The sequence below is a fragment of the Leptonychotes weddellii genome, chromosome 7 (genome assembly GCF_054177405.1).
Source record: "Leptonychotes weddellii isolate Sample4059 chromosome 7, ASM5417740v2, whole genome shotgun sequence".
Taxonomy (NCBI): domain Eukaryota; kingdom Metazoa; phylum Chordata; class Mammalia; order Carnivora; family Phocidae; genus Leptonychotes; species Leptonychotes weddellii.
In genome coordinates, this window is record NC_138375.1 from 23,585,737 (window position 1) to 23,612,651 (window position 26,915).

The window sequence follows — 26,915 nt, forward strand, 5'->3', positions numbered from 1 at the left end:
ATCATAAGTGTTACTTGTCACAAAGGGCTTGTTTATGCTGAGCTCTACTTCCCTGTTCTTGCTGTTGAGAAACAGACAGGATCTAAACCTTAAAGCATACACCTCACTTTCCTGCCTTGATACCCTGGCTTAGTCAATCAACTCACACAATAGAGCATTGCGCATAAACAGATAATAAAACACAATTCTCACAGGGCTAAAGAAAAGTCGATGAAACAAAAGCAGCTCCTGATTCCTGTAGTGGATAAGATTGGAGATTTGAGGCTTGCAGGATAAACACCCATTATTCCTCCTTGCTGCCATGGCTGTCTTTCCCCTTCTCTTTGCATAGGCAAAGTGCTGGTTTCACTTTTTGACTCCAGATCAGAATGTAATTATACTATTGGTTATACAGTTGTGTTCACTGAGATAGTGGTGGAGACCGGTCATAATGAAAAACATTTATTCTGAGTTTTGCAAGTTGGTAATGCAAACATAGTTTGTATTTAGAAAAAATGTATGTGAGTGCCCCTTATAAATGGGCCAGTGCAGTGCAAATATTAGATACTGGAATTTCTTGCATTCACAGATAAAGCTTGTATTACTTTTCTCTGCTAATTACAATACACGAGTACTATAGAAAAACTGAGAAACAGAAAGTCACAGGGAAGAAAATAAGTTACTACAATTCTGCCACCTAGCTAAAAAGTATATTGATAATATTTAGAAGTATGTGCATCTTCCTTATTCTATAAAAAAATTTACAAAAATATTTTTCAATAAAGTGATGATACTATTTCAAGTGTGGCTACATAGTATTTTATAATGCTGATATGCCATCTTTACCTAAGCAATCTATCATTTTTCAATATTTACGTTGTTCTCAGCTTTTTACTATTAAGAACAATGCTATGTTGAGTAGCCTTGTATGTGCATGCACACACGCACATACCCATACTTATACATACATATTACCTGTGAGATACATTTCTTCAAGTAGAATTTCTGGGTTGAAAGTTTTAAGTTCTGATAGATCTTGCCAAGTTGACCCCTAAAGAGGTTTACCACTTTATGCTTTTGCAACAAGCTATGAGATTGTCTGTTTTCCTGCATCCTTACATCATCTAACTTTTAAATTATTTTATTTATTTGAATTTCTTCTTATGTCCATAAGCAACATTTTGCAGTTTCTTTTTTTTAATTTATTTTTATTTTTTAATTTTTTTTAAAGGTTTTATTTATTTATTTGACAGAGAGAGACAGCGAGAGAGGGAACGTAAGCAGGGGGAGTGGGAGAGGGAGAAGCAGGCTTCCCGCCGAACAGGGAGCCCGACGTGGGGCTCGATCCCAGGACCCCGAGATCATGACCTGAGCCGAAGGCAGTCGCTTAACCAACTGAGCCACCCAGGCGCCCCATTTTGCAGTTTCTTTATTTATATTCTGTACCATTCTTGTTGAGTTCATTCTTAGATATTATGTTTTCTGGTTGTTATTATGATCATGTTCTTTTCCCATTACATTTTATAACTGTAGTTGTTATATAGAAAAGCTATGAGATTCTGTTTATTTATTTTGCAAGAATTCCACATATTAAATCCTCTGTTTTGATAGTTTTTTATATTATTTTCATATAGCAACAAGTGTTTTTCTCCGTTTTGACAGTTGATCATCTTATTTTTCTTTTTTTATTGCATTGGCAAGAACCTCTAGAATTATATTATATAACAAATGGTGATACTTTAATTTCTGACTTCTTGAATTGAAGTAGATGTTAAAGTCTCCTTTTATTTCTAGTTTATTAAGTGTGGTTTTAAAAATTAGAAATGAGTAGGGAATGTTATCAAGTACATTTGACCTATTCTTTTATTCTTTAATAAATAGGAGATTGAGCCATTGTAGTATTCTTGGAATTAAGTATACTTTTTTAGGTGTATTGCTGATTTTAACTTTTTAGTATCTTATGTAGGACTTTTGAGTCTATATTCATGAGTGAGATTGGACAGTAGTTTTCTTGCCTTGAGGTGGTATTGGCAGATTTTAATATCAGGTTTATGTTAGCTTTATAAAATTAATTGGGACACTTTCCATTGTTTTTGTGCTCTAGAACAGTTTATATACCATAAGAATATTCCTTGAAAGATGGAAACAATTCAACTCTGTATCTGGACCTAACTTCTTTTTAGAGGTAATTTTTGAAAAACTTAAAAAAATTTATTTTGAAATAATTTTAGACTTACAGAAAACTTGCAAAAATAATATAGAGAGTTCATGTATACCTTTTACCCAGATTCCTCTAATGTTAACAATTTAAATAACCATAGTACAATTATCAAAATAAGAATATTAACATTGGTACCATATTACTAACTAAACTACAAGACTTATTTGAAATTTACTACCTTTCCTCCTAATGATCTTTTTCTCTTCCAGGATCCAATCCATATAGTTGTTGTATTTTCTTAATCTTTGCCAATCTGTGTTATTTCCTCTATCTTTCTTTGTCATTCATGATCTGACAGTTTTGATGAGCCTGTTATTTCGTAGAATGTCTCCCAGTTTGGATTTATCTGTTGTTTTCATGTGGTAAGATTGAGTTTATACTTATTTGGCAAGAATATCACAAAAGTGATATTGTGTCCTTTACATTGCATGATATACCTGTGTTAAGAAGTCATAGCCCTATGACTTAGTATTGGTGATCTGGGGATAACTTTTTAAAGTTGTATTTTTAAAGTATTTTTCCATGAGTTCAGTTTTTCTGCTTCTTGAAAATTAAATTTCATAGAGTTATACGGTGTGCTCTATACAACTTGCAAAGTATCCTTGGTGTTTCTGATTAGACCTTTCTTTTTTTACGTTTTATAGCATGGGTGCTCAGGCTTTGGGCTCTGCTCTGTCTGCCTGAGAGGCTGTGCTTGATGTAACCCTGCCCTCCCCTGTGGGCCTTAGTTTCTTTTAATGATAATAATAGTACTTACCTCATGGCATCAAGCTGAGTAATAAATGAGGTAATGTGTGTGAGATACATAGCAAACTTCTTGAAACATAAAGAGTGTTTAATAAATGTTAGCTATATTATTAGTCTTAGTTTACTCTGATGATTATATATAGTTCTTAAAAATGGTAAGTTTATACATTTTTCTTGGTGTAGTTATTTTTTTTAAGATTTTATTTATTTATTTGAGAGAGAGAGAGAGAGAGAGAGAGCAAGAGAGCATGAGCGGGGAAGAGGGGCAGAGGGAGAGGCAGAAGCGGGCACCCTGCTCAGCAGGGAGCGCCACATGGGGCTTGAACTCAGGACCCGGAGAAATAAAGGCAGATGCTTAGCCCATTGAGCCACCCAAGCACCCCTCTTGGTATAGTTTTATAGATAAGTTTAGGCCATACATTCTGTTAACAAATGAACCAACTTTTATCTAATACAGCCTAAGAATGGATGTAGGTGCATTAGAAATTACATCTGCATGCAAATAACCAAGACTCCCACCTATAGTTATTTAAGCAAATGGAGAGGTTTGTCCTCTCACCTGTAAGAAGTCCAGAGGTGGGCAGTCCAGAGTAGAGATGGTGGTTCCATAATACCATCAGGGATCCAAGCTTCTTCTGTTTCTTGGCTCCCCTAATCTTAGTGAGCAGCATCCATCCTTAAGATCAGAAGATAATGGCTAGGACTCCAGGGATGGTGTCTTCATTCTAGGCAAGATGAAGGGGGAAAGATGAAAGGCAAAAAAGACACTATCTCAGTTGACTCAATTCTGTTTGAAGATCTGTCTGTCTGGAAGCCCCTCTGATTAACTTCTACTTATATATCATTTGCTACCCCTAGTTGTGAAAGATGCCAGAAAATGTGTGCTTTCAGCTAGATTCTTTGTTACCCCAAATCAATTTAGGAACCTGTTACTAAGGAAGAAGGAAGAATGGATGTAGGGAGGCAAATGTCTATGCTTGCCACAGACCCTGAAGCCCCTTTCCTCCTCAGAATAGAAGCAGTAAACAGAATCTTATTGCAGGCAGAGAGACCTAGTACAGGGCCTTCTTGGAGATTTTTAAAAAAGATTTATTTATTAATTTGAGAGAGAGAGAGAGTGAGCAAGCATGCATATGTGTGAGTGTGCATGAGTCGGGGGAGGGGCAGAGGGAGAGAATCTTCAAGCAGACTCCCCGATGAGCGTGAAGCCCCACATGGGGCTTGATTCCGCCGCCCATGAGATCATGACTTGAGCTGAAACCAAGAGTCAGAAGCTCAACTGACTGAACTACCCAGGTGCCCCATTGTGCCCTAAGAATCAGATATATGTTCATGAAAAATTCTTCAACATCGTTTTCTCCCTGTGCTTCCTCACAGCAAACTCTGTACCAGTTCTAGAAAAAGGTTCTATTTTAATTAATACTTACTTGCTATTGGATTTTTTTTTAAAAAACATATAGTGTGTCCATATTTACTGATTACTGGATTGTTTGGTCTTGGTGAGGACTCAAACAAATTCTCAGATCTGCCCAAATTATAGTTATAGGAATTCAGAATATATTATGGGGGAATTCAAATGGCGGAAAATAAGATTGAAAGGATGGGTTTAAAAAAATCTAGAGAGAAGTGGTGACTGGGTGGCTCAGTTGGTTAAGTGTCTGATACTTGATTTCAGCTCAGGTCATGATTTCAGGGTTCTGGGATCGAGCCTCATCTAGGGCTCTGCGCTCAGCATGGAGTCTCTGCTTGAGATTCTCTCCTCCCTCTCTTGCTGCCCTTCCCTCCTGCTTACTCACGTGCTCTCTCAATAAATAAATACATCTTTTAAAAAAATCTAGAAAAAAGATGATATATATTGCCCTGTAGAGTTCTTAATAGCACCTCCTTGGCATTCTTATTCATTGGCATTATCTTCTTTGGATGTAAGTTAGGTGGCAAGTTATTTGGGTGATCCTGTCCAGGACTGTTAAGGTTATTGTAGAGCTTTCTTGAGTTCCTGATAACTCAGAGGGCACTAATTAAGGTGAAGATAGAAGTATAGTAGAGCTAGGTGATGCACATAAATTATTTGACTTGCTAAAAGGGGAAAAATAGAAAAATTGAGGAGAGATTAGATTTATTACGTTTCACTACAAAAGTAATATATGCACATTCAAGTCAGTTTGGGATGATGTGAAAAGAAAAAGAATTCTCATACAATCTTTCAACTGTAACGGTTGTCAAACCACATTTAGACACTTCCTCTTCTGACTTTTCTTTCTGTGTTACTTTTGTTCTTAACACTTTTGTCATCCCATTGCATGGTCAGTTTTAAGGCTTGGAACACCCCAAACTCTGGGGAAATGAATATAGAGCAGGGACAGCATGGCACCAGTGTCTGGAGTCTGGCTTGCACTTGAATCCGTCTTCTGTTTATTGGCTAAGTGACTTGGGGCACGTCAGTCTCCTTGAGCCTCAGTTTCCCCGTCTGTAACGTGGCACTTATGCTTACATCCTTCTCATGGGGTTTTTATGAGGATTGAAGAATGAAATGCCACTGGCAATGCCATTCACAATGGCATCGCCCAATAAGCGGTGCTGTTGTTACTGATGGGAGCAAGTGGACCAGCCTAGGTCATGGCAAGTGTGTAACACCCGGACATTTGGAGAGGGTCGGGTGAGGCGAGGTCAAGAGCCAGACTGCTACACAGCCCGCCCAGGGGAGCTCCAGGCATTCATTTCTTGGACATATTCTGTGATTTCTTAGCTAGTTATCCCAGGGTGGGTACCTCTTGCCAGCTCCAGACCCCTGGCCACAGGACTGCTGAGTACAGGGCTTGGTGGGAGCAGGTTATTTCCTCTTACTTCCTTCCTTCCTTCCTTCCTTCCTTTCTTTCTTTCTTTTTTTTTTAAGATTTTTATTTATTTATTTGACAGAGAGAGACACAGCGAGAGAGGGAACACAAGCAGGGGGAGTGGGAGAGGGAGAAGCAGGCTTCCAGCAGAGCAGGGAGCCTGATGGGGGGCTCGATCCCAGGACCTTGGGACCGTGACCTGAACTGAAGGCAGATGCTTAACGACTGAGCCACCCAGGCGCCCCTGTTGTTTCCTCTTTCACAAATATCCTGTGCTCTTACTCTAAACACAAACTTGGGACTCCATGATGTTTAAAACAGAACAAAGCAAATTCACTTTTCCTCATTCCTGAAACAACCTCAGAGGATCACCTCCTCTGCCCTACTCTTCGCTAGCAGCCTTCTTTTTCCTCTTCTTGATCCCTTGCTCAGGACCACTGAAAGAAGATGGCATTAGCAGTAACCACTCTGAAAGTGTTATCGTCAAGGTCACCGATGACCTCATCACCAAAGCCCTTAGTCTTAGGTCAGACCAAGCCTCCGTGCCTCTAAAGCAGTGCTGTCCGATGGAACGTTCTGTGATGCTGACTGTGTTCTGTTCTGTGTTGCCCAGGATGGCAGCTACTAACCACACGTGGCTACCAGGCACCTGAAATGTGCCACGTGTGACCGATGAACCGAATTTTAAATTTTATTTAGTGTTAATCAATTTAAATTTAAATAGTCATACATGTGGCTGGTGGCTGCTCTATTAGGCAGCACAGGTCTAGTCCAGAGCATTCCATTTTGTTTTCACCAATTTCTTTCTGGAAACCTGTTTTTCCTAGTGTTGGTCGCACGGCATTCTTTGGTTCTCTGTCAGCTCCTCTCTGTCTCCTCGTACTTCTGCCCACTAGAAATATCATCCCCAAAGTGTCTGTGGTCAGCCCTTCTCCTTTTTTCTTATCCAGTGCCGTTAGGCCCTGGTCTAACTTGAAGTCATCTGGAAAGGACATCCAACACTCTCTCTAGCGCTCACTCCTCTTTTGGCTTCAGACCGCTGTTTCCAGCTCCAGCCTGGTGTTGTCACCTTGGATTGACCGTGACCCTGACTGAAAGAAATCATTACCATTTCCACGTCATTTCCCTCCTCCTCCATCTGGCTCTGCTCTTTCCTCTAATAACATCTCCTTTTCCTTTCCTCTCTGGCGTCACCAGATGTGATGTGATGTGCCTCCCTTTCTGTTGTCCCTCACTCCCTCTCTCCCTCACTCTTGTAGAGTCTTGAGATTCCTCTTGCACTGTCCTCTGCTTTTCATTCTCAGGGGCTCTCCCTCTTCTTACGATTCCAAAAGCAGTAAATGTTTACTATTGAAAATTCACTAGATTCCCAAAAACACAAAAAAGGAAAAGAAGAGAAAAGAGAAAAGAAAACTTGCCCATGGTTCTAGCTACTCAGAGAAGCACGCTTAGCTTTTTGGTGTGTGACTTCCCCTGGATCGCCTCTCGTAACCCCTTGCCTGGACGGCTGTGATTGTGAACCTTCCGTGTCTCCCCATTCTAATCCATTGCTATTTCCCAAGGCCTGATTCTGATCATGTCATTCTTCTGTTACACTCGTAAATCTCCAGAGGCACCCAGTTGTCTACTGAATTAAATTTGTCCCTACTGATGGGGCATCATGCCAAGCCAACTCTGCTTTTCCAGTGTTCAACAGCCTGGGTGTGGGCAACATTACTGACACATTACAATAAGGAACGCCCGCAAAAGCAGGAAGTCACAGGATCGATTATGGTGGTGACTAGATAAGCATTTAGTTTGGATTAGATTTACTAAGCATGATTGTTTTCCATTTTTTTTTTTTTTCTTGAAGACAGAACTCCCAAGTTATTACCCTTTGGATTGCGGTAAACAGATCTATTGTATTGGATTTCACTTCTTGGGAAAAGTGTTTTCCTCTTTCAGTGAGTGACATAGTTGCTGATTCTAGTTCCGTGTGTGTTGTCTAACTCTGCAGTAGAACCCTTCAGGGTTAAGAATTTTCTTTCTTAAGCAACTGGAGAGTACTCTTCCCCAGAGCTGAGAAACTCTGACCCTCTGCCTACAGAACATGACTCCTGTTGTCTTGATATCTCAAATCAGTTATAAAGGAATCAATAAATATTGATTGCACGCTTAAAAGAAATGGGTTCCTCCTTGGGATGAAGATGTTCTGGACATTCCTAGAATTGGGGGTCTTCCTGGCAAATGGGTTTGGCTCCTTAACAAAGGCCATGTTGTCTGTGTCTCGAGCTCGCAGCTGGGCTCCCCCTGGCTGGGGGCAGGGACAACAGCTCTCCCTCGCTACAGGCTCGGCTGCCTGCCCTGCAGACTGTCGCCTCCTTGGTGTTTGGGAGGTTTCATATGGAGGAGGACTTTGTCAAGTTTTGTTTGGTGGCCCGAAATTTAATCTGTGCTCCTCGAGAACGGATCTAGTCCTTAATGAATTCTGTCCTCAGCTCTGTCTATTTATCTTTTAACAGCTCCCTGGCACATAGAAGCAATTAATAAATGGTTGCTATTATTAGGATTATCATTACACAGATAACTCCACAAACAAATTCTTTGTCTCGGCCTTTTCTTGTGCTCGAGACTGAGGCTCCCAGCTGCCTACTGGATGGCATGCACATTTGCATCTTTGCCTGTGCCACGGGCTTGGCCAAGCACACCTTTCCATCCTGCTTGCCTTCTGTTAAAATCCTAGTCACACACTTAGGAGCCAATGCCTCCTCCTCACTTGAAACCTTCCCCCTTGGGAGTGTGGGAGCTCCTTGCCTCTATCTGTACCCTCCACATTGTTTCTTTCTACTCCCCGCCTCCTGCCACAGTGAGCTAGCTGTTCCCTGCTGTAACTTCAGCTGTTCACACGGACGGCTCCGAATCCCTCTCCTGAAGGTGGTGGAGGCTGTTCGAGACCTCCGTAACGTCTGCTGGGGTGGCGATCACAGAACCTTGCGTGTGGTACATGGCTGATTACTATCTGTCTGATTTAAGCGGGGCTAGAAGTTCCCAAGCCACCAACTGTTTCTTGAACTGTGTCTGTAAGAGAGTGAGATCCGCGGAGCCCTGGCGGCACGCTCCGCAAGCATCCTCCTCGCTCCTCAGCTGCTGGGCTCCAGGGGTGCGCCGTGGACTAGGGGCTCGGTGTGAACAAATGGCTCTGGTGCTGGACTCCAGCAGGTTGAATTCTTTGTTGTGACTCCAGAGAGCTGTAGGGATCATAAGTATAATTCATAGAAACAACAGTTTATTGCCAAATGTTAGAGGTCCACATTTCCTTTTGGGGTCCTGCAGGCCACATGTTTCCTCAAAAATGAGATCATAAAGAGAAGAGTACTAAATCATATCCATGTAATTTGCCTTTGCTTTTGTGAAAGGGAGCACTGTGAAGCAGGGGGGACCCAGTTTCTCAGTGCCTCAGTTTCCCCATCTGTAAAAGAGGATGGATAACATACCCAAACCAAGGAGTCTTGTGAAGATTAAATGAATTCATACATATAAAGTGCTTGATAAATAGAGCTTTTTAAAAAAGATTTTATTTGTTTATTTGAGAAAGAGAAAGAGCACGTGTGAGAGAGAACATGAGTGGTGGGGAAAGGCACAGGGAGAGGGAGAAGCAGACTCCTTGCTGAGCAGGGAGTCCAACACAGGACTCGATCCTAGGACCCTGGGATCATGACCTGAGCCGAAAGCAGATGCTGAAATGACTGAGCCCCTCAGGTGCCCCAATAAATAGAGCTTTTATTATTATATATGTGCTCAGTAAGTGTTAGCAATTTTTATTTTATTACTGTTGATGCACTGATGAATATTGTCCAAAAAATAATTTTTATATGAGGTTGCCAGCACTAGAGAGAGATAAATCCTCATGGTCACCTAAGTCACTTTCATTCTGAGGAGATTCCAGAAATAGTTCAAAAAATATCAATAATCTCAATCTCCAAAGGTTTTCTCTGAATAGCGCCCACTTTATCATACTTGCGCATCTCCGTTGTGATACACTGCGTTCCTGTCGTTTCACATCCACACAACCTCAGGTGTATCGTACTGTAGTAACGACTCGGTTGACCTCCACAGTTGACTATAGATATTAAAAAAAAAAGTGAATGGAAAGGAATAAAAGCTTTCTTCTTACTCCTGCAGGGCTGCAATTCTCGGGGGCTGAAAATTATAGTTACGCTGTTATTATAAAGCAGTTAACTCTAGAATGCTTTGCTTTGTCTCTCGCATTTCAAAGGAACGGGCGTCCAAAAGGCCTTCTTCTCCTTTGAGGATCTTGGCATCGTCAGGTTATGTCCAAGGGCACGACTATGACAATACCGTCTGCCCCAGCTGCCAAAAGTAACACGGAGTGACATGCTGCAGTCGAAGGGGGAGAATGGTCCCTTTATGGTGACTGCCTTGGAATTATAAATATTTTTATTTCTCTGTAGGAGATGGCTCGTGGAAGAGAGGAGACAAACATGACTTTGAAGCTAAGCAAGCATACTCATCCCTCCAAACAATCACCCTACTGAGGACAGTGAAGCCTGAATTTGAGAAGTTTTCCATGGAGGTGAAAAGTTCTGTTGAGAAACAAGGACTCAATGAGGAGGATTACGTAAGTGCTTGATTGCGGGCCTAGGCCTTCCGCATCCCGAAAACAGTCTTCTAATTAAATAAGAGGTGACAGTGTCCCATTCTGAACCATTCAGAAACTCCTAGGTTCGTGTCTGAATGTCACTGAGCTTTCTGTGTGTTTTTTTTCTGGCCCGCTTCCACCCCCCAGTCACCCCCCACCCCACTTTTCCAACTGCTGCAGGAAGGAAAATTGCTTTTTGTGGGTACCTGTGGTGATGCTGAGCAGATGTTGGTAGACTTCCGGCGCCTATCGGACTGGGAGCGTCTTGTGGGGGGAAGATGGATGATGGCGTGCCCAAGTTTTGCATGCCGAATTTTTCCAAAGCCTGATGGCAGGAGATATTTTGGGTTTTAGAAGTCTCTTCCTTATGGCAATCTTTTTGGCGAGTCTGCCCCTGTCTCTTGTGGCAGCGTCATTTCCCTTGGGGCTTCTAGAGCTTTCTGCTCCTCAGTGCTGTTGTTACTGATGCATTTTCCAAGAGAGGACAAGGGTCAGGAGCTTTGGCCATGCTAAGGGCTGAGCGGAGTCGCTCCTCTGAGAGATGGCACCGAAGCCGGCTGGCCACACCTCGCTTGGCACCCTTGTTCTGCCACCTCTGGTTCCTCAAAACTCTGCATCATTCCTGTAGATTCGTTCTCAGAGCAGGGTGAGCCGTGGCTTCCTCAGACCGGTTGGGTGCCTGTGCTGGTTTTCAACACTGTTCACTCCACAGTGTCCAAGGCAGAAAAGAGACACCTTCTTAACGGGAGATACCGCTTTGGATTGTTCTTGCCCGAAGTGGATAATGACCGTCTTCGCAAGACCAGCTTCACTTGGGCACTTCCAAACAGGGCCTCTCTCAGTTTCTTTAGTTGAAGGACTGCAGGGTCCAGACAGACCTACATTCAGAGCCCGAAGCTAACACTTCTTAGCTGTGTGATCTAGGGCAAATTACACAGTCTCCCTGGTCCAAACTACTCCTCCCTGTTGGGAGGATTACAGAGAATCTACCTGAAGCATCTGGTGTTATCCCCATCAGAAAGCTGGAGCTCCATAAAGGATGCCTCTTTCATACTATTGTTATATTACTCCTGGCTTTATAAGAATTTGCTATCAAAAGACATAAAGGGTCTTATAAACATGTTTATTCATGTCTTAAGTGTTATATATAATACACATATCATTTAAAATACCTTTTGACTTTCTAAATTAGTACTGTCCAGTAGATACATATATATATATATATATGTGAGTTGCAAATGTGAGCCACGTATGTAATTTAAAATTTCTAGTAGCTACATTTTTAAAAAGTTAAAATAACCAGGTGAAATTAATTTGAATACTACATTTTATTTAACTCACATAGAAAATGTTCTTTCAAGATTGAATCAATGTAAAAACTATGGATGAGATTATATATTCTTTTTATTGTGTAAAGTCTTCGAAATCCAGTGTGTATTTTACCCTTACAACATATCTTAATTCCCTTCGAATGCTCAGTAGCCATGTGTGACTAGTGGCTACCATACTGGACAGTGGGTTCTGAATTATGAAGGAAGTGGAGCTTCTGCAGTAGAGCCCAGATCTGAGGAAACCTACGATAGTATTGTCATCATCCAAATCCTTTGCCTCAGGAATAGGAAAGAATGTAAAGGCACTGAGCATTTTTATGTGGCCTTGTACCTGAAGCTGTTGAAGTTCAAGTGTCACAGTAGAGACTGTCCCACATAACGATACTTTTTGGGCAAAGAAGTGTGTACCTTTGTACCTACTATAAAGATCTATAATATATTCCAAACCAAGTGCTAGTGCTTTAGAGATTAGTTGTGCTTGTAGATTACAATTATACAAATACAATATACAAATTATAATTTTAAGTAGAAATTAGAGCTCAAATAATTTCAATTCTGAACATGTGTCTACTTTTCATATTTTATGTATTTTTTTTAAGATTTATTGATTTATTTTTAGGGGGGAGGGGCAGAGGAAGAGGGAGAGAGAGAATCTCAAGGAGACTCCCTGCTGAGCACAGAGCCTGGGTAGGGGCTGGATCTCTCAATCCTGAGATCATGACCTGAGCCGAATTCGAGCGTCAGATGCTGAACTGACTGAGCCACCCACGCACGCACCCCATCGTATTTTATGTGTTTAGTTGGGCTCTTCTGAGTGCCATCGGGTTAGTGTGGACAGGTAGTTGTGGTGAGTATTGTGGAAGAGGGAGATGTGGGAGCCAAAGACCCAGGAGCTGCTCTAGCTGGGACTCACAGGTGCTAGAACTTAATCTAATGCCGTGGGAGACGCTTAACACAGCTAGCGAGGCTTGGTGGTCTTCATTCTAGGGCTCAGCTCTTTCCTAGGTCTTTCTGCTTCTCTTCTTTGTACTAATGGGTTGTCTTACCTGCTTACTTAGAACTTCAGTTCATGACACTCATCACGGGCTCTTCAGCCTCTGCTGTTGATTTCAAATCCAGCACTTCAGCCTCTGCTGTTGATTTCAAATCCAGCAACTTTGGGTGGACTCTTATTAGTTCTAAAATTCACCACTCATTTTTTTAAACAATCACATGACTTGTGAATAGTGACAATTTTGTTTCTTTTCAATTCTTCTCCTATGTATGCTTAATTAAAAGTATACTTCATTAAATTAAGCATATTAAATTAAATTAAATATAACTAATTACATTAAAACTTTTAATGGCACTGGCTAGGATCCCAGTACAGTATTGAATAAAAGCAGTGATAGTGAGCATCCTTGCCTTGTTCTTAACTTTAATATGAAGAACACATAACGGTTTCATATCTGTTCCAAACACCATTTAAGCATAATGTTTAGTGTGGGATTTGGGGGAGAGTCCTTATTAGATTATGGAAGTTCCTTTCTATTCTTTGTCGGTGAGGTTTTGTTTTGGCAAACCATATCTTTTATTAGAATAACTGAAACAAAGGTAGCATAACAAGCATCGGAGTTTATATAATGGACGTTAGGGAAAGGCGATGGACACAGGTTTGTATTGTAGGCACTGTAAATTGTAATATATCCCTGACCCTCTGTCATATATGTTAGTACTGCTTTCATCATATTTAGTATGTAGGCAGCAACCTTGGAAAGGTTGTGATCTTCTCAAAATGCAAAAACTTGAAACTTTAAACTTTCATAGCCTATACTGAAACTTGGGAAGTTGGAGGGGGTATGATTGTTAAAATAAAATTACTATTTTATGTTTTTAATTTATCAAATTTTGATGGATTAATGCCATTTTGTTTCCATAAATCGATCTTTTCCTTCATCTCTCCCTTTTTTCCTCAATCTCCACCTCTTGCACTGTCTTTTTAAAGCTGATTTTTTAATTGAGATAATTGCAGTTTTAAGATGCAGTACAGAGAGATCACTTGTATACATTGCCCAATTTCCCCCATTGGTAACATTTTGGAAATTATATATAAGATCACAATACAGATATTGACACTGACACAATGCACTGACCTTAGTCCTGTGTGTGTGTGTGTGTGTGTGTGTGTGTGTGTGTGTGTGTAGTATAGAGTGTGCGTGTTAAGTTCCATGCAATTTTATCACCTGTGTAGGTTGGGGTGTTTGAATTTCATCAAATGCCTTTTCTACATCTGCTGAGATAATCAGATGGGTTTTTCTTTATTCTGTTATAATGTACTAAGTTGCATTACCAGATTTTTCTCTTCTCCAGTTTTATTGAGATATAATTGACATATAACATCATATAAATTTAATATTTGATATATGCATATATGGCAAAATGCTTACCACAGTTAGTTTACTTAACATCCATCACCTTGCATGGTCACAAAATTTTTTTTTCTGGTGATGAGAAGTTTTATGATCTACTATCTTTGCAACTTTCCAACATACAATACACTATCAATTATAGTCATCACACTTTACATTAAATTCCCAGAACTTATTTATCTTATACCTGAAAGTTTGTAACTTTTAATCACTTCTATTACTAGATTTTTCTAATTTTAAAAATGTCTGCACTCCCGGCATAACTCTGCTCTCTCTACACTTCAAGACTTTGAGCTTTTCCATTTCCCAGGTCATATTTTGGAGAATAAGATTACGGTTGAACGTACGCATGTTTGCCTGGGTGCAGCTTCTTCAGCTGTGTCATCTCAAGGGCTATTGGTAGCCTGTACATTAGAATGTCTGGGTCAAATATCTACTCCTGTTTCCTTCATCTTTGGTGGGTAGTTTGGCGGGTGCATGTGTGTGGCGTGATAGAAAATCAGACTGCTTAGGGCTGGGCTATCATTGGGACTGTATGTGTTGCATGTACTGTAATGGTCTAGTTATTAGTGTATGTGTCTTATGATGATGTTTCTACCATTCCTATGGGTAATATAAAATATATATTTTTAAAAGATGTATTTATTTATTTTGGAGAGAGAGAGAGCGAGAGCAAGTGCTTGTGCGAGTGGGGGGAGGGGCAGAGGGAGAGGGAAAGAATCCCAAAGCAGACTCTCCGCTGAGCGCAGAACCCTATAATGTGGGGCTTGATCACACCACCCTGAGATCATGGGGACCTGAACCAAAATCAGGAGTCGGCCACTTAACCAAGTACGCCACCCAGGCGCCCCTAAAAATATTTTTTTTAAGTACATTTGTCCTCTTACTAGTGAACCCAGTGGAGACCTACTCCATTCTGATACACCATGTTTTAGGAGAGCCCAGGAGCCACTACTGGAGACAGCGTAGCCTATGGTTAAAATATGTAGGCTGGGGTTTCATAGACCTGGCGCTGCCTCTTACTGTTCTTATCTTGGGCACATTTCTGGGAAGCTCTGTGCCTTAGTTTACTGACTATAAAATGGGGAAAATAATTTTTAACTGACAAGGCTGTTGAAAGAACTCAAGAATTATATATAAATAATATTTAACACAATGCCAGGCACTTAGTAAATATTTAATGGATGATAGTTGTTATTTCTTTTACTTTTGTTTCTTATACTCCAGATCAATGTACATGATGCTCCTGCATGCCTACAGTATCCAGTACTCCTACTTACCCTTCAGCTCTCAACTCAGGTGCCACCTTCTTAGGACGTGTCTTTCCTGACACTCCAGACTGTCTTAAGGCACTCTGATCCTTCCCGTCATAGCCTTTAGCTATGTGTGGGATTTTCTAATTAAATCTGGCCTCTTCTACCAGACAGTAAACTCTGTGAGAGGAGGAACTATGTCTGTTTCTGTTCATTCTTGCTTCCCCTTGTTGTATGCTTGGTACAAAGGAAGCAGCCAATAAAAATAAACTTTTATTATCATGCTTATTATTTTAGTTATTATTGAACCAGAGGACATCAAATCCAACCTATTCCCAGCACAGTGATAGAAAGGTAGAAACTGAGGCCCAGGCAGGTGAGGTGGCCTTTCCAAATATAACCAGGATGCTGCACTCAATATAACAATGTTGGGTGGTGATGGAATCCTGTGCCTAGACCTTGTTAGGTCCACAAAGCGAGGAGTTCAGTGTCACTTATACTGTGGGAAATTGTATTGGGGGATAGTAATGGGGATAGCTTTCATAATGGGGATTCTGAAGACCCTCTGGGAGTCATCAGAAATCTCAAATTAGAAGTAAAACTCCACTGGGAGAGGCCCTCAAGTATCAGAGGGGCTCCCAGCGTGGCTAGGACAAGTGTTTGCAAAGTGCCTGCCTGGCCTTCTCTGCTGATTTTTATTGTGTTGCCTACATGGGTGGTGGCTCTCACTTAAGGGCATCTTAATGGGTGTTTGGCCTTTGCCATGTGAGTGGTTCCAGTTCTAGAGCCCTGGTATTTGGCTTTAGAATGTGCTGTGTGGTGGCCGAGCCAAGATTAGTTGCATCCCCTGACTCCTGCCTCAATGACACCAGTCTGACCCTTTTATTAACAACACACCCAATATGGGGGTGAGCCTGTGACCTGAAGATTAAATGTCTTGGGCCCTACAAGTGAGCCTGGCAGGCAACACAGGCTGAAGTCCTTCCTACCTTTTCCTGCACCCTGCTGACCAAATACACCCTTTTAAGGTATCAGTTTCTCTTTACTCTTTTACACGCTTTATGGAAGCTGGCCAGAGCTCTGTCTCTTCTTCATCTGCAGCAACCTGTTTTCTTCTGAAGTGTAAATCATTATTTTATAGATCATGAGATACCGTTCATTGAGTGTTCCAGAGAGCATGGCTGTGAGCTTGATTTGTGACCATGCAGTGGTCCAATCCTGGGTGAGATCCTCATCACCTAAAAATGCTTAAGCAGGTCTATCCATGGCCATGAGCTCTGGAAGCCCACAAGAGCCACATTTCTATGCCAGCATGGATATAAAACATTATGCACCTCAGTGTAGAACATTCGCATATACTGATGGTACTCACAGAGATGTGGACAATTTATCTTGTAGCAGACCGTATGTGGTGCATGTGTGAAAATAACCATGGTCCTAGAGGAATAAAATCAACCACAGTGGAGTGGGTTCACTTAGTTCTTTAGGAGGAAGCTCCTTCCCAATTCATCCAAGTTTCCATGACCTCTTTAAGTGGATAATGGTCTCTTGCCTTAGTGTGCATTAACTCTTTATAATTATGTGCAGACTTTTGTGTGTAAACAAACATGTGTATATTTCTGGAGAGAGAGGCCAGTACCTCTCACCTGATTCTTAATGGGGTCAGTGTCACAAAGAAGTAAGAATCATTGAATTAGACCTTGGCTAGTCAGCCTACCATTTGCCCAGTTATTGTCTGAAGCTGTATTTTTTCTTACGGATAAGGTACAATGTTGTGCACACACAGCTGCCTTGAAAACTCACTCCCCTGGAAGAAAATGAAGAAACACCTAAATGCTGGAGGATTTCCTAATCTTAAATTCTAAAACCGTTAGTTTTATTGCTGAGATGAAAGAGATACCAGGTCATTCCTTCCTTCCTTCATTTTGGACTAGAGAGTCAGTCTAGTCTTTCCAATTCCTAGTGTTTTCACAGTATGTCTTGAAGAGGTAGACTTAAATTTATCCTTGCTACCATTTCTCAGTTTAGACTGAGCCAGGGCTGGAGACATCTTTTCCCCTCTGGCAGCCTGTCTGACTTCTCAGTCGTGTAAATCCCACTCTTGGCCTTGCCCCATTCTCCCTATTGTGTTTGGCACTTCTGAGGCCCATTCACTGGCTGGCTTCGTAAATAGTTGGCTCTGCCTTTGGGTGAAGTTCACCTTCTTCCCCTGATGTTGTTGTTGTTGAAACCAAAATAATACATGACTTTCTAGATTGAATACAATAAACGAAAAAAAACCAGATGGAATTAAAAATAAATTTATGGTACTGTAAGAGTTATGGACAGACAGCAGTGTCCTGTTCTTCTCTGCTCCTGGCTCCCATTCCTTAGAGGCAATAATCCTTAATGTTTTTATTGGCTTCTTCTGCTGTTTCCCTCTATATTTCTAAAATAGCTTATTTATGCTGCTGTTTTTGATATGTAAAATCTGGTATCATCTCATTTTTTTTCTAAAATGGAAAGAGATTTAGCTCCTTTACACACTTTCTCTACAAGTACTTCCTTTTCCTCCCATCCTCCCAATATTTTATAACATAGTTTTTAGTTAAAGGTACATTCACAAAGTAAAATTTGAAGAAAAGTACCCCCCCCACATTCAGAGCTATTAGTATTATGACCATATATATAATGAACCACATAGCAGAACCATGTGGTGTTCTATGATTACCTTTCCTCTCCTGTGTAGGCTTTTTTCTCTGAATTTAATAATTTCCTTGTTTTTTTATTTGCTTCCGTGTAGTTCTCGTTATGTGATTCTCATTCCCTCATTCTCATTCCTTAGAATGATGTTAATGATTTTTCTTCTTCAGCACTTTGTTTCCTGCTCCAGTTTAGAGTAATTGCTTCCTTTAGTATCAACCTGGAAATGTCCTTCAGTTTTCTCCTGTATTAGTTCCCCTTTTTCTTGGATATCAAGTCTCCTTCTTAGTTGAATTTCACCTTAATTTTGAAGAAGATGATATGAGTGGAAAATCTTTTGAGACTTTGAATATTAGAAAACATTTTGTTTTATTTTTATATATAATCGATTATTTAGCTGGGTATAAAATTTTAGCTTGAAGATTAATTTTCCCTCAAATTTTGATGTCATTGCTCTATTATTTTGCAGCTTTTGGTATTACCATTCTGATTATTTATCTTTTTCATGTCACTTTTTTTTTTCACTCTCTCTAGAAGCCTTTAGTGTTTTCTCTGTATTGTTGATTGTTTAATCAGGGTTTAGTCAGGAAAAACTAGGTAATTCAGCAGAAGGAATTTAATAGGAGAAGCTAACTGTAAGGTGTAAGAAAAGCTGAAATGCCAAATAGAATAGTAAGGCAAGCCAGAAATTAGCAACAGCAAAAGCTGTTACCACTTCCAGAGCTAGAAGGACCAGGAAAGAAATAGTTTTACCAGGACCAAAGAGTTAGGGCTGCTCATAAGAAATGCATCCTCTGCCAGGGCTTCTTCCTAAGATGAGATGAGAGAGAAGAGGAAATATGTCGGCTTTTCCCTTCTTCCTGACTCTTCCATCAGTGTTTCCTGTTGGCTGAACCAACCAGAAGTCAGCTGACAAGGAAATGCAGCCTGGAAGACTCATCCTCCTATGATGTAGAGCAGAGCAAAGCAGATGCAGGGAGGGAAATGAATTGGAGGTCACAGGCAGACAGTTGGCTCACTGGGGCTCCCGTTTTTCACAATGATGTGTCTTGGTGTGGGTCTTTTAAAATCTTTGCGCTGATCACTTTGTTTGCTCTTTCCAGAAATTTTAAAGTTGGATGTCGGCCCTTTTCAGTTGATTCTTCAATTTTTTCTCCCATTTTCCTACTCGGCCTTTTTCTTTTCCTTTCTGAGAGACTGCTTCAACTTTATCTTCCAAAGTGTCCATTGAATTTTAAAATTCTGCTATCATATTTTTAATTTCCAAGAGCTCTCTCTTATTCTCTTTCTAAAAAATAGTACCCTGACAATGTTTCCTGGATTCAATATCTTATCTTTCTGCGTATACCCTTTCATCAGTTCTAGATTACATTTCTTTCACATTTTAACTTATCTGAAGTTGGGATCCATTTGATAATTGGTGGACTGTCACAATTTAGTAAGTAGAATTTTTTCTAAGGGAACATAAAACAAAGATGCTTTTTACAATTCTGGTATCTTACTTTTGTTGAGACAAGGTGTTTTTTGTAAGTTTTCTTTTACTTTTTCATTGCTTATTTTGAGTTCCTTTTAAAAAATATCACTTTTGATTTCTTTCTTTTTCATATTACAAGGTTTTCTTAAACTATTGGTAACCCTTAGCTATTTATATTTAAGGGTGATCCATGAAAGAGGCTATCTAGAAGGTCTGTGTACATGGGAACTTGTTTAGAGGTAGATTTTATTGTAGGGCAATAAGGTATAGAGCTAGTTTTTTCAAAGGGTTATATCGAATATGATTAGCTGGAGGTTGTTTCTCTTAGGCTTATCGGGTTCATTAAAGAATTCTCCTCCAAATCCCTTCTTGAGAGTTGTAAGGCTTCCCTACATTCTCGGAGAACATGGTGTGGAAGCCTCACCTTTAGGATTGTAGACTTTTCACTTAAACCTCATTTTCAGTTTTATGCTTCATCTGAGCTCCTCCACCTGTGCCTGATACCTTCCTGTTCAGATCTTTTTTGTGTCAGCACTTTTAGCCAATAAACCTCCTGTTTTCTGTCTGGAAGGAAAGGGGCAATTTCTTCTCTGGGTAAGGTGTGGCGGGGGCTGGGGGTGGGGGCGGGGAGGGGCAGGGAGCTGCATTTGAGTTGAAATGATCTGTATACAGACTTTCAACTAATCCCACCATTTTCAATTGCATGGCATCCCTGCCTCCAGAGGTAAATGGTATCTCCAATTCTAGAACTTCTTTACGAGAATTTTTTTTTAAAAGATTTTATTTATTTATTTGACAGAGAGAGACATAACGAGAGAGGGAACACAAGCAGGGGGAGTGGGAGAGGGAGAAGCAGGCTTCCCGCCGATCAGGGAGCCCGATGTGGGGCTTGATCCCAGGACCTGGGACCTTGACCTGAGCCGAAGGCAGACACTTAACGAGTGAGCCACCCAGGTGCCCCTCAAGAATTCTTTTTTATTGGAGCTCCCTGCCCTGTTCCTGTGCACAGTCTAGTTTTAGTTTCTTGGGTCTATTGTGTCGGTTACCCCTTTCCAGCTTCCAAAATTTTGTTGACATTTCTCATCTACTATTTCCTTCCCATACCCTTTCCACTTACAAGTTTACACCTTAAAAATTTCTTTTATTGTTGTCTTGGTAGGGATTTTGGAGGGAATGTGTGTGTTACCAGAAGTTTCCCTGGATTGTTGAATCTCAGGACAATGCAAATATTCAAAGATGGTGATGCCATCTTGTTTTGTATGTTTGTTTGTTTTTTGGTAGTGACAGGTGTGGGAGGTTAATCTCATTATATTCAAAGCAAAGAAGAGAGTTGTGTGTGTTTGAGAGAGGGATCTATCATGTTTCTTTTGGTCCCAAATGCTGTAGCTCCTTTAGAAATTCCTATTTGGTTCTCGTTTCCCTTCTAGTGGCTACTTTTTCTTGACTTCCTAGGTTAGTGCTCACTTTTTCACCCTCACAGACATGTCTGCCTTCTGTGATTCTTTAAAAGCAATTATACACAAGCAACATACATTAACAGTAATACTAAGAAAAAGGTTGTTCTTTTACAGGTTTGTTATACTGGGGTATGAAGACCGTCTTTTTTTATTTTACTTTGTGTCTAGGGCTAAACTCCTCTTACATAGCTTATATACCAGCTTCACTTGAAAAATGATTCTTTTGTACACATACAGGAACATCATCTAGGGATCCTGTTGCCAGTCCAAGTAGAAGTTTAGGTTTTAAAGTAGATTTTTTTAAAAGCCAAGTTGACTCAGTTTAAGGTTACAAGATGGGATATTTAGGGGTGCCTGGGTGGCTCAGCCGTTAAGTGTCTGCCTTCGGCTCAGGTCATGATCCCAGGGTCCTGGGATGGGGCCCCACATTGGGCTCCCTGCTCAGCGGGAAGCCTGCTTCTCCCTCTCCCACTCCCCCTGCTTGTGTTCCCTCTCTTGCTCTGTCTCTCTCTGTCAAATAAATAAACAGAATCTTAAAAAAAAAAAAAGATGGGATATTTAAATAAAAATAATGGGAGCTGTTTGTGTCCTGGCAGGTTATTTGTAATTTATCATAGTGCAGTGGTAGCAATTTAAAACCCTTTCTAGAATCTGTTAGGACTCTTTTATTGTAAAACAAAATACTTCAGAAAAAAAAGTTAAAAAACATTTGAAGATATTAAGAGGGCCCCAATGTCTCAGTTACCTTCCAAAGCAGAGACTGTCTCCTCTGAATGTGATCCAACCCCTACTAATCTCCACTATTGCAGACAGCATTATTCTAGAGCCAAATGCAATCCAGCTGGAAAAGGGCTGTAGGAGAGAAGGCAGACTTCCTGACCATGGACTAGGGCAGTGGACTTGGGCTGAGAAAGTCCTTGGCCAGGTCCCTTCACCTCTTGGAGCTTCCTCTATTATAAAACCAGAGATTTGGGCTACCACCTCAAGGAGCTTTCCCATTCCCAGGTTTCTGTTATTACATATTGAAAGTGTTTTTCTGACTTTGGTCTTAATTTAGAGGCTGCATTTCATTGTCCTTATCTGGGTATGGAATGTACATATCCTTTACTGAAAAATCACAGTGTAACAATCATCACAAGGCCCCCTTGGCGCGCCCCCCCCCCCATTTTAGGAGACTTATTACAATGTACTATTCTGCTGCTTGTAACCTTACATCAGAATAGTCTCTTGGAAATTTTCATTACTCCAGTTTTTAAGAACAAAGGACCAACTTTTCTTCAGCTTTGAAATGGTCACCATTCTATGGCATGTGTTTGAATATACAAAACTCACCTTTGCATACGTAAGGAATTGCAGTGCTCTGTGTTCAGTTTGCCTTAGCAAAGAGAGCTGCAAGTGTAACTTTTGCAAACACAAAATTAGAGCCTAGTTTTTAAGAATGGATCAGAACTGTTTTTTAGCCTTTCTCCAGTGAACCTCAGAAATGGATTTTTGTTGTTACAAAAAGGTGTTCTAGTTATAAATGGATGCGTAGAGTCCATTTTTTTTTTTTAATGAAATAATGCTGCATCCTTAGTGCTTTGGCTTTCAAATTCAGTTTCATGCTTCTTAATGCCACCTCTGTTCTTGACTTGGGGTAGAATTTGGTAAATGCTGTTTTTATTTCTAACCAGGTATTCTGAGCAGGGGGTGATTTTATAACCTTGAATATTTGCTTGTTTGAGGTTAGCAGGCCACCCATAGCTTGTTTTTTCTCCTTATTTAAAAGTTGAAAATTTAACTAATTAAACAAATATTCCAGCAGTGTTTGATGCCCAGCAGTATTGTTAGGGAGGTGGGATGTTTATTTGGGCATTGTCTTTCTCCCACGTTTCCCACTGACACTCCAAAATGAAATGGGAGCCTGGGGAGCAGCCGATGTATCTAGCCAAGGTATTTGAACAGAGACAGGTTTAATAAATCATTGTTTAGATAGGCCACACATTACATTTTGGAAAGCCCAAAATGTTGGAAAACCCCGCTCTCATTTCCTTCAATGAGGGGATGGCCTAGCAGTAAAACTGTCTAAACCAGCTGGTATTTTGACACTGGTTTTGCACAGGAACAGTGTGGGAGGTGACATCAGTTGAAAAGTTATCAGGTCATCAATAAAATCTTGGCCGGGCACTTCACCCCCTCTTGCCTTACATAATATCATTTAATGGACTCTGTATACTCTTACTGAGAGTTTTAAAATTTAGCTCTTCAGTAAAAGTCATGAAAGCAGAAAATGCAGCTGATGGATGCAAGCCGTATTTGCCCCACTTCTGGTGAGATGGTGCGTATTTTGTGTCTGCCAGAGATGCATCAGAATAGAGGAGGACCTCCCCCCACCGCCCACCGGCCAGCTCCCTTTTTTGTCCTCACCCCCTTTCTTTAAAGCCAGCCAGGGAATAATTTGTCCAAATGAAAAGGCGCTTTCAGGCACTGGAGAGCTTTGCTAATTGTATTTGAAAGAGTAAAAGTGAACCACAAGTTGGCTTTTAACAACAGAAAAATAATGAGTTCACATGCCAACATATTAATAAGATTAGTTTTATTAGGAAAATGTAATCAGGCAGACAGTGGCACTGCAAAAGGAGTGGCTTATTAAAAGCCATTCTTTGTGCTAGCTGAAGAAATACCAGTTGGCTTTCAAAGCACATTTAAATAAAGATGCACTGAAATCTAAAAAATAGTCACTTTCCTTTTCTTGAAATAGGAAAATTGCTTTGAAACTGCTTATTCCTATAACTTTTAAATAGCTTTAGTTGTGCCAAATTAGAATATTTTAAAAACTTGGGAACCTCCCAACTGAAGTGCTTTTTGTTTGATTGTAAATCATTATCCATTTGCTTGTGAGTTTTCACAAATTGGCAGGTGTGGATTTATTAATTGCAAAAATAGTACTGAATAGGTGCAATCTGAAAATGTTTGAAAAAGGAAGAACCACAGTACCTATGAAAAAGGACTTTTCCAAGCAGTAGGTTTCATTGACCTTTTGAAAGACAATCACTGCTTTTTTATTTCCATTATGTACAGTGATATAATTTCAGTTAGAAAGATATTTTGCAAGAATGGCGACAACATACTCAAATATGCATGACTAAAATAGCAATGCAGTGGGGAAATACGGCTCACAATTGAAAGGCTGCGTTGTTTTACTTTTTTTTTTTTTTCTGCATGGAGTAGAGGGCATTTTAGCACATTTGGCCAAATTCTTCACAATGAAAACACAATCCAAGTTCTTTTTAGAATAGTCAGATCACTTAAAATATGGATTGTGGCTACATTACCAGTTCAGCTTGCAACGAGAACATGAATCCGCTCGAACGATTATACCCATTCCCATTGGTGCCAGTGAAGGAGCCCACAGCAAAATTGTCGAGGAGGAAAGCTCTGATTTGTTTTTTTTTCTTTTCTCCCCTGGTGCTCCTGGAGGCTCAGAGTCTCAGCCTCCCTCTTTTCCCACATGGTGAGGAACTCATTTACACAAAGATATTGGGGTTCATTAGATTAGCACCACCAGGATATCTCATTTATAGGAAGAACCTAGAAAAGGAGGGCGTACAGTAAACGAGCCTAACGGTGGTATTTTGCTGTCAGGAGGAGGAGGTGAAAGAATCTCCCATAGGCCAGGTTTCATTCTTTCTCTAAGAGCTCTGCTTGGGAAGCCTGGCTTTAGTCAGATCACCCCCTGGCTGGAGCAGCTCTTCAGCTCCCTGATACGAAGCCTTGCACTTTACTGATAGAGCAGCAGCAAGAAGACTCTGCGTTTCGCATAAAGTGACTGGAACCAGAAGCGAATGCCCACGTGTCCAGCCTTCCGGCTTGGGAGAAGGGAGGCGGACGGGCCCGGCCAGCCTTGTGGCCCACTGCACTAACGCAGGATCCTGGTGTTTGATGCTGAAGGCAGCTGCAGGGTTTTAAAAGTCCAAGGGTAGAGCTCTGGTTCATAAGGCTTGGCCAGTGATGCTGCTCTCTGTGTGGGTGGATGCGGTGGAAGAGCCTGAGGCAGTGGTTCAATAAATATTAATTAATGGGCATTAAAACAATTGATGACCTCGGGGCATGCCACCTTGTGTGCCAGAGACTTTGATCTGTGAAATGGAGAAAACCGCACCGAGTTGCTCTTGGAAGTTATGGAAAATGATTGTAAAGGGGTTTTATAAGCTTAAGGGCTTCAAGTGATAGTGTCCAAAGAAAAGAGGCCGGCAGCCGAGGGCGGGACATCCCGTAGTCCTGCAAGCAGCGTGCAGCAGTAGTTGGATGTGACATCCTTTCTGGGGGCCGGCCAATTGTTAAAGGAGAGGAACTAGAATAATATGTTGCCAGGGGCCCAATCCTCTTCCCAGGCGTGAAATCTGAAAGTAGCTCAAGCTGGAGGAAATTATTTTGGATTAGTATTTGTCTCCTGATTTTCGCCCATCCTGGAGTGAGCTTGCTTCATTTTGCAAAGTTCTTAAAAATCTTGCTCCCACAGGCTGTGATTGGAGGTAGGGAGGAGGCGAACGGAGGATTTTCTTTTCTTTTTTTTTTTTGTATAATAATTTGACAATTGGCCTAAATTGGGGGATCTTTAATAATTATTTCCTTTATTCTTTCCTTTTCCTGTTCTCTCGATGAGAGATAATTACTGACTCACCGAAGCCAAATGGCTGTGTTTCCAGCCCATCGTAAAGATCTTAAAGATTTAATTTCTCTATTAGTAAATGGCCCCATGTCAGATTGGCACCCTAATTTGCCCACTGTTGCCATACAAATTACATGCATTGCAATTTTAGGACATTTTTCCTTTTCTGTACTCAGCAGTGACATATATTTAATGTCAAACCCATGTCCAAGAATTTCTTGGGGAGGGGCACCTGGGTGGCTCAGTCGGTTAAGCATCTGCCTTCTGCTCAGGTCATGATCCCAGGGTTTTGGGATGGAGTCCGAGTGGAGTCAGGCTCCCTGCTCAGCGAGGCTGTCTAGATGCACATATATTCTTGCTGACCGCTTGACCCCATGCATCAGCATGCATATAGTTAAGCCTGGAGATGGTTGTTGTTTGAATTTACCAAGTCCTTCCTTTGGTCAAGGCATTGTGTCAGGTCCTGTGAGGACAATTCAGCATCTGTGTGGGTGGCTCTGGAAGGACAGGTAAGAAGAGATGGGTACAAATGAGCCTCTTAAGTGAGGCTAAGTGAATCTAAGCTCAGAAGTAAGAATGCCTTTAGACGCATTTAGGGAATAGTGAGCAAAATAAGCTGGCTTGACCGGAGGGATTTCACAGAGGAGTAGTTTGGAAAGGTCTCTTTCTGTGTTGAAATTTGCCCCTCCCTTGGCTGCCAAGAGACCTCCGTCTCCAAGTTCTCTGCCTACACTGCAGTCCTTCCTAGTGTCCTTTCATGAATCCTCTTTCCCACTTGCTCCACAAATATTGGTGTTTCCCAGAGTTCTTCCCTTGGCCCTTTTCTCTCTAAACACTATTTCTGGGCAGCACATCCACTTGTCTGGGCGGGATGTTCACCTCTATGTGGATAGCACCTAAATTTATATCTCCAACTGCAACCTCTCTCCTGAGTGGCAGGCCCCCCTCTTCCAATTTCCCACTGGCACCTCTGCCTGAATAACATGGTGTCTGCCTGCTTCATCCTTTTATTGGGAATTGCTCCATTCCGGCACTTGGCTGGACAAAGCATAGAGGGGAGTCAAGGAGGATCAAGTCTGAATTCAAAGAACTTGTCCTACATGCAGAAGGAAATAGGAGATTGTAGTCAAAAAGAGATTGTCAAGGGTTTTGAAAGTAGAGCAGATGATGACAAGGTCTAGGGTCTTGCTACTCAAAGGGTGGTCTCTGGAGCAGCTACATTAGGATCAACTGGGAGAT

At 41.0% G+C, this 26,915-nt stretch overlaps 1 protein-coding gene across 12 annotated transcripts in view; it reads left to right on the forward strand.

Moving 5' to 3' along the window:
- NPR3 (natriuretic peptide receptor 3) overlaps nucleotides 1–26,915 on the forward strand; it is a 119,933-nt gene that overhangs the window by 55,999 nt on the left and 37,019 nt on the right. For all 12 annotated transcript variants that reach the window (XR_014146868.1, XM_081825964.1, XM_081825965.1 and 9 more), the window contains one exon: nucleotides 10,233–10,399. Coding sequence is in view for 11 of the 12 variants with exons in the window: in XM_081825964.1 (XP_081682090.1) it covers nucleotides 10,233–10,399 (167 nt within the window). In the remaining variant the exon portion in view is untranslated. The remainder of the gene's footprint in view (nucleotides 1–10,232; nucleotides 10,400–26,915) is intronic.